We start from the raw sequence: 8,462 nt of genomic DNA, 5'->3' as shown, positions 1-8,462 counted from the left end.
TAGTGACTTCCCCAGGGCCACTAAAGCAACCCGAGGGCAAACGAAGGAAATGTTGGTTAGATGGGCACGGCCTCTTCTTGTTCCTCAGAACGTCACAAGCATGAACTCAGGGGTTGAGTGCATCCGCTGCCACAGGCCGAGCTACTACGGGTGCCAAGCGGGACGGCCACCCCGCCCCGTGGCCCCGGTCACCAGTGGAATGGGCCGTGTGAACGTTCGCGGGCCCCGCGGACCTCGGAAGGGGCGCGGCTGCAGGCCTCGGCGGGGCAGCTATGCGGGGTCCTCGCGCGCGTCCCACGTGAGCTGGAGCTGAGCCGCAGCCCGAGCTCTCGAGGCCCAGACGCGCCCCGTGTGCCCGCGTGTGCTCGTGTCTGCTCTCCGGCCATGGCAGTCACCGACGAAGTGCCCCTCAGCCTTCCCGAGGCCCCCGCCGGCGCCTCCGGGACGTCCTCCCGGGCCCGCGCGGCCCTGGCGAGGCGGGTGAGTTCTGGCCTGGCTGCAGGCCCGTCTGCTCCAGGCCCTGCCCGCGCGGCAGGCCCAGCGCCGCCGCCTTGCCTCTGGGCCTGGTTTGGAATAATTTCCGGAGTTGGGGGGGAAAGTCAGGCAACTTCTGGAGGTGTCGCTGAGCAACTCGTATCTAAGACCAGGGTCCCCCGCCCCCCCCCACACACTCGGGGATGTTTTTGGGGGGGGGGCGGGAGCGAGCTGGGGCTGCCCGTTGGTGGAGTCGGAAGAAGGGATTGGAGGCCTTTTCCGTAGAAGTTAGGAGCGCGGCTCGGGCGTGAGGCGCGGCCATGTCACCACCCACCCCTCTCAGCCGCCGTTTTCTCGACTGGGAGGGTCGTTTGTTTCAGCCATCGGGACCAGAGACTAGAACTTTCTTTTAAGTGCTTTCAAAAAATGGCATAGATTTCATCCGTGTGCAGTGGAGGGGCGGGGGGGGGGGAGGTACAACTCATCAATAGAATTCCCTGGCTAGGGGGGGAGAAGGCCTTGAACTGGAGCCAAGCCAGAGTCGAGAACTGGATTCCAGGATGACTGACTTATCCGCTAGACGAGGGGAGGGCTACGGGCAGGAAGCCTGTGGGACCATCGCGTTACCTCTGGCACCGGGAAGGGCGCGATCTCTTACCAAGGAAGTTTTGTGTGCGTGTTTTCTCGAAAAGCAACAGATAATTCTGTTCAGGAGTTCATTGCCAAGATTCAGGGCAGTGCGTGTGTTGAAGCTGAAATTCCTCGAGGTTATTTTGTGTGGTGTTTTTGGTGTTTTTTTTGTTTTTTGTTTTTTTAATCCTCGCCCGAGGATATTTTTTCCGTTGCTTTTCAAAGAGCGAGTGGAAGGGGTGGGGGTGGGGGAGAGAGACACATCCGATTGGTTGCCTCCCGCGCTGGCCTCATCCAGGCCCGGGGTTGGGGCCTCCCACCGAGGTACTTGCCCTTGGCCCTGATCCAACCGGGACCCTTCAGTCTGGGGCCGCCGCTCTAACCACTGAGCAAACTGGCCAGGGCCCTCGCGTTCTTATAAGGTAACACTCGGTGCCTCCATTCTCGTTGGTGATTTCTTTAGTGACATGGTTTAGGACTTAGAGGCTTGGGAGTAAGGAGTTTTCAGCTAGCCTACGGTGGGGGGGTTTGGGAAGGGGAGGGGAAGCGCAGAAGAGCCCTGGGGAGCATGGGATTTGGAGTAGGACAGACCTGGGATTAGACGCCAGCCTTGCAACACTCCAGCTCTGTGACCTCGAGGAAGTGACTTCACCTCACTGATCCTTATTTTTCCTAGCCATAAAATGAGAACAATAATTTCTACTTCGTGTAAGATTATGAGGATTCAATGACATAATATACATAAAGATTGTACACTTTCTGACCCATAGAGGCCTTTAATAAATGCCAATGATAAAACATAAATAAGTTCATATCGGTTCCATTTTGTGTAATAGAATTGCTACATCAGGAGGTCAGTGGGGTGCTTGTACCATGTACTTGCCTAGTAACTGACACATAAAAAGCATTTACTGAAACTTTGAGTGAGTTGAATAAACATGGGGTACCTGATTTTAGGAGTGTTTGAACTATTGTTTCAAAAGGGTATTAATGAGGTGATGACAAGTGCCTGCATTGGTCTTGTTTGTATCTACATTTTCATTTGTGTCTTGAATGAGAATTATGGATATACTTACCAAATTTGCTAGTAGCCTGAACTTGGGATGTGTAGCTAATATTCTGGATTTGGAAAGACTTTGACAGCTTAAATTTTGCTATATCTAACACTGTGCAGGATATTTTCTTTCTAAAATTTTTTTCTTTGTATTATTAAATTAATACAAAATTATTGTAGAAAATTTCAGAAGTAGATTTTTTTTAAAACCACCCATAACTCTGGTTAATATTTTGGTGGATGTCCTTTTAGAAAACAACTCAAAATAGGGATCAGATATTCATGATATTTTCTAACAAAACAGCATACAGTTAATAAGTGGTATTATAGCATTATTGTCAGGAACCTGGGCTGTGGAGTCGATGCCCGGGCAAAGCCTGGATCGCTCTGTGGTCCTGGGGCAGCTTACCTCACATCTCCTCAGTGTTCTCAGCTTAAAATGAGGTGATATCAGCACTGGTATTGGTAAATGAGATAATTCATGTAAGTACTTAGCATACCACCTTGCGTAATATCTACTCAGTATGTTTATTAACATCAAAGACATGGTATCTAGACTTTTAGGGCTAGATGGGCCCCAGAGGTCATTTGTCAGGAATAGGAATAGACACTCAGAAGTGATTTGCTTAATGTTGTGCAGCTAATTTTGAGTAGATCTAGATATGTCCTTGCTCCTGTCTGCTCAAATCCCACCTCTTGAAGCATTCCTGTCCCCTTGCCATAGGGGTAGTGTTGGTAGTCTTTCCTGTTTTGTGCTCTCATAACCCTTGTAGATACCTCTTCTAAAGCACAGCTATAGGTTTGGATGTCCGGTTTTACACTTTTTTGTCTCTTCCATGAGTCTGTGACTTCCTCAGGGGGTTGACTGATCTTTCAGCTATGTAGCTTAAGGATCAAGCTACTTGACAGCTGCTAAGTGGTCAACTCTTTTTAAATTAATGTATTGTGGATGGGGGGAGCTAACAAGTAGTAGAAAAGTATCCAGACTGTGGAAAGGGAGAATTCCATTGTGTGTAATGGAGCACTTACCTTGTACCAGGCAGAAGCCAATGCAGGGGGATGACTGGGTGGGCAGGAGGTCAGGAAAGGCTCTTCTGAGGACCCAGTAAGCCTAGATCTGAAGGATGAGTATGAGTTAGCCAGCCAGAGGGAGGGTTGGAGAAATGGTTGTGGGAATAGCATGTGCAAAGGCCCTGAGGACGGAAGGAGCATGGTACATGCTAGGAATTAAGGATGACCAGGATGGCAGAGGGTACAGCTGAGACTGGTGAGATGGGCAGAGCCAGATTCTAGAGGACTTTGTACATCAAATTACAGATTTTCGATTCTAGCCTAAGAGCGATGGAAGGCCTATCTAATACTGTGTTTAACTCTGAGTACTTGCTTTTAGAGAGAGGTCGACGTGGGAATAAAGGGTGAGCTGGATGGTAAGGGATCTAAAGTTTGTGTCCTATTTGGAATATTTAGTCCAAAGAGAAAAGGAGTCATATGATGTTCTAAGGAATTACATACAGAGGAAGTGAGCTTGTTCCGCTTTGCAGCAGAAAGCAAACCTCAGGCTTGTAGGTAGTAGATGTTTGAGACGGCAGATCCTGCCTGAATGTCAGAAACAGCTTCTAAACTCCTAGAATTTGGTCTGCCTTGAGGGCTGGAGACCAGTAAGAGATGTGCAAGCAGCAACGGCAAGGACTCCTGTCAGGAAGCCTGTCCTAGGAAGTATGCATGGTGGGAGTGGCCCTTCCACCTTTATAGTCTCCGAGAGTCCATGTTCCGAAATGTGTCAAGTCTGCGTATTCATCCCACCTTGCAAATGACTCAACAGACCTGATACTTGACTTCATCTCTTTCTTTAATCTGAAAATTCATGAACTTGGGACTTTATAAAAATAAATTTGTAAAATGAAGTAAGTCAGTACTTATGATTAATATTAAAACTTTGAAGTTGTGTTTGTTGAATTACTTAGATATAAAAGACCTTTTGGTTGCCAGGAACAAAGCTGATTTTGGTAGGTTAGTCTGAAGCCGATTGTCATAGCTAAAACATGCCAACGTGTACGTGAAAGTCATCTCGGGCTAAGGGGAAAGAACATATTCCCAGAGAAACCAGAGCTCCGCAGTAGCAAGCACTGGCTCCTCAGGATGCTTCCATTTTCCTGTGTAAATTGGAAGAGAAGCCAAAGAAAAGAGAGGAATTGGGTGTTTCTTCTCCTGGGGGCAGTTTGGACAGCGTGTGCTTAACCACATTAAATTTATGGAAATAAGCAATGGGCAAGAAAATACCTGGTGGTGTAGCCTGCAGTCGGCGATCAGGTGAGGACTTGCAGGGTGAGGAGAGTTGGAAATAATTGTGGTAGAAGTGATGGATGGAGCAGGGTTCTCGTTTGGAATGGAAATGGCGAGTAGGCATTGTCTCCACACCACCTGAATCTGGGGGAGCATGACAGCCATCCAAGCACTCTGGGTGGAGCAGTGATGAAGGTTTCCACTTCCTGGGCCTTTGTTGGTAGAGGAAAAAGATTCCTTCCTTCCCCTTCCTCCCTTCTCATGTAAATGGGTTCCTAGGGATGTGTACTGACTTAGCACACACACTTTACCAGGTGGGTTCTCTCTTCTCTTAAAACAGACTTCTTTGTTAATATTCAGCCCAAAAAATGCTTCTCCCTTCCTGATCCTCACCCTTATTTTGGTTGAGTTGGCGGTTAAAGTGGGTGGTGAGGTCTCGTATATAAGTGAGCTGAGCTTTTGTGGGGGTTTTTTTCTTTTTTTGATTTTGGAAGCAAAAAACTGAGTCAAAGAGTCTGATTGCAGGCCCTAAACTGTTGCTTGGCATATGGGGCGTAATGATCTCTGCAGGGAGAGATGCAATTCCGTGGGCAGTCACGCTTCACTCTGAGGTCTGTCTTCATGGACTAATGCACCTCTTGCTGCTCTTTCCTTGGGGGAACAACGCAGCGTGCACAGGCCACCAAAAGAAAACGCCAAGCGTCCAGTGAGGCTGCCTTAGCCAAACGGAGGAGCGCAGCATCCTCTCTCCCAGCCAAGAAAACTGCTGCTAAAGACGCCAAGAGGAGTTTTAAGGGGAAGGCACAGAAGGTGTTTTCTCAGAAGAAGTCTTTGGCTAGCGCGAGTGAGAAAAACCAAGAGCAGAAGCCGGGCGTTAAGACTTCATCGTTGTTTAAAAACAACCCTGAAATTCCAGAGCTGCACAGGTATGCCCAGGTGCAGGGCCCCTCAGGAATAAAAGGAGCTAATTACTGCCTTTTTCTTTGTTTATTGGAACTGAGGCCTGGGTTTTGTTCATCATTTGCAGACCTGTGGTCAAGCAGGTGCAAGAAAAGGTATTTTCTTCAGATGCTTTTGATGAGCTGGACCTCCACCCACATCTGGTAAGTCTCTCCGTGGCTCACGCAGTTGGTTTGGCATGTTTATCCGTTCCGAGTGCCTGGAGTGAGTCTAGGAAGGGAGTCCAAGCATGGCTCTTTCTGCTTCAAATCACCTGGGTGAGCTCAGACTGATAAGGCGCTCTCCCCGGACAAAGCAAGTGAGCTCACGCATCGTTCCCCGTGTCCCCTTCCCGCTCTCACCCCTTTTAAAAATGCTAAAGGCTTTCCTCACCTAATTTAGCCTCCTTTAAGTCAGCCTCCTGGGTAGATGCATTGAGGCTGTTCTGGGTGGCAGATGTCACGGTGACCATAAGAGGGAACTGAGCTGTGTCTCGCTGTTAAGGGCCATCTGTGGTTATAAAGAATTGAAGGAGAAAGAGACTATTTTAAGATGCATTTTCTACAAACAAATGAACCCGCCTCCTCTCCCTTTTTTGGACCATGAGTGAGTTTTCCATGTTTATTTCTGAGAAAGGAGAGAAAATACATGAACTTCAGTGATTTCCTTTGCTTGCATGTCCTGGCTCACCCTCCTCCTCCAGGGTGGGTTACACAGCTTGTCTGCTCACCTGTGGGTCTGAGAGGTTTCTCAGCCTGGCTGCTGCGGACACTTGGGGGTAACTCACTGTAGGGTGTTGAGCAGCATCCTGAGCCCCTACTCACTTGATGCTGGTAGTATCCCCTCCCACAGTTGTAACAACCAAAAATTTCTCCAGATGTTGCTACATTGGGGCAAAACTAGACCCAGCTGAGCACCACCGGTTGGAGGAGCTTAATTTGGTTATGGCAATCAGTTTCATCCCTGTGGGTTGTTGTTTTTTGCATCCTTATTTGCAAATATAAATATATTATTTATATTTTGGTATAAATATATTAAATATATTTATACCAAAAATTTGATAAAGAGTATTTATTTTTTGTCTTTCAGATTTCCACATTAAATACAGTCTTGAACGTATTTAACATGACCAGGTAAGAGTTCCAAGCCAGCCTTGATTTTCTTATTACTTAAGTGGGTAAAATTGTGTGAAATCTGAATTGTCTGTGGAGGAATGAGCCAATTTGTGTGTTAGTGTTAGAGATCAATGCCAGGTTATTGACTGTCGAGGGCTTGACATGTCCCTTAGCCACTTGGTTTCCCCACCTGTCAAGTGGGGAGACTGGCTCCCCCTTCATTTCTGCCCTCAGCTCTAAACTGTGAGAGGTCTCTGTCCAGAAGATGGTCTGCACAAGATCTCACTATTGTATGTGCTTCCCTGACAACAATTTGTTAAAAATATGGAATTTATCATGCAGTTTCTTAGTGGTAAGAATTACAGTCAACCTAAAAGACCAGGAGTAAATATTTGGTTGGGTATAATGGGATACTGAATTTTTTTTAAATGTTAATAATGAAGATTCCTGGAAGCTAGAAACAGTATTGAAAGAGGAGCATGCTCTCTGAGTGTGTACTTCTGTAAGCAAAAGTAAGAATATTAAGAATAAAATAAGTCCCTCTCACCATTTGTTTTGTTCAGTTTTGGCAATGAAATTAAATGATTTCCGTCCCTTTTTAGTGGCTGGTTTTTAAATATGTCGTTAATGATTTCAGAGAGAGGAAAGGAGAGGGGGAGAGAGAGATAGAAACATCAATGATGAGAGTGTCATTGATCAAGCCCGCAACCGGGCATGTGCCCTGACCGGGAATCGAACCCCGATCGCCTGGATCCTAGGTTGATGCTCAACCGCTAAGCCATGCCCGGCCGGGCTAGTGGCTGGTTTTTAAATGTGTATGCAGACTCATACAGGACTCGGTGTGTTCCTACAGTTATGTCTTGGTTTTCTGGGGTGTGAACAGTCCTGGCTCTCCAGGGGGGTTTCACAGCTTCCTTTTACTCTTCTGCACCGGGATCTGCCCCTAATGTTTTACTTCCTTTCCTTTCATAGTCCCTCTTCCAGAAGGCAAGAGAGCGTGTCTCGTGCTTTCACGATAGCTCCAGGTTGTCGTCATGCTTGTCCTGTTTTTGTTTTTAATTAGTGTAATGGAATGGCCAGTGTCTGGCTTGCCTCAACATTTCAGCTAAGTTCCAGAACTTTAACTGAACTTTTATTCTTGTCATCAAAAGTTTCTCAGCACCTTCACTTGAATGTCTAGGTTACTTCTAAGGGGGCAGTCGATAACCAGAGCGTGGGGCAGTTGGATTTTGTGTGTCCTGTGCCTCTCCCTGTAAGCATGAGCGGTATTATGTTCTGAATAACCATGTGTTCTTTCTTCTTAATGATCCAAGTGTCCAGAAGCAAAGCATTCCTGCATTGCTGGAAGGCAGAGATGCTCTCGTGAGATCCCAGACGGGCTCAGGTCGGTCATCATTTAATTTCTACCACTTTTCCCAGGGTACCTAGGCCACTACTATGGAGTAGGTTATATAGTCATGTCTGTCTTCTGTGGTAGTGGCTGCTTTGTTTTGTTTGGGGGAGGGGAGGCCATGCTTACTTATGATTAGAGCCCTGAATTAGTTCACACAGTGAGAGGAAGGGGATGATTGACAGCCATGAGCAGGAACCGTCATGAAGTACAAGTTCTGCTCTCATTCCTTGGAGCCTGTCTCAGAGCTGTGCCAAGTCCCACCATCTGTGGCCAGAGCTGCCCGTCCTTGCTCCAGTGGGATGAGTGTTTTCTTCTGGTGTTAAACACAGTTCTGACCCGAGCACACATTGTTTGGATGCCAGCCGTTTGCTCAGACAGGCAACACTGCTTTTGCATGTTCTGGAACAGCGCAGGCATGCTCTTCTGACCCTCTTGTGCCCTTCATGGTCACTCAGCTGCTCTCCACTCCCCCATCTCAACTACCATTCAGGTGGGTGGAAGCCTAAAGTTATCACCATCCTAGGTTGCTCTTTGGTCTTTAGCGACTGGGGCTGGCGCTCAGCCTGGCTCCTCC

General features: G+C 47.5%; 1 protein-coding gene across 1 annotated transcript in view; it reads left to right on the top strand.

Annotated features, from left to right (window-relative positions):
- Nucleotides 1-283: 283 nt before the first annotated feature.
- DDX31 (DEAD-box helicase 31) overlaps nt 284-8,462 on the top strand; it is a 63,406-nt gene continuing 55,227 nt past the window's right edge. The window contains exons 1-5 of the mRNA XM_081152312.1: nt 284-480; nt 5,111-5,367; nt 5,469-5,544; nt 6,470-6,513; nt 7,809-7,879. Of these exons, the coding sequence (XP_081008438.1) occupies nt 385-480; nt 5,111-5,367; nt 5,469-5,544; nt 6,470-6,513; nt 7,809-7,879 (544 nt within the window). The 5' untranslated portion in view covers nt 284-384. The remainder of the gene's footprint in view (nt 481-5,110; nt 5,368-5,468; nt 5,545-6,469; nt 6,514-7,808; nt 7,880-8,462) is intronic.

The sequence above is a fragment of the Miniopterus schreibersii genome, assembly GCF_964146895.1.
Source record: "Miniopterus schreibersii genome assembly, chromosome: 11".
NCBI lineage: Eukaryota > Metazoa > Chordata > Mammalia > Chiroptera > Miniopteridae > Miniopterus > Miniopterus schreibersii.
The sequence above is the reverse complement of the archived record's forward strand: the minus strand, read 5'-3'. Positions and strand labels throughout refer to the sequence as shown.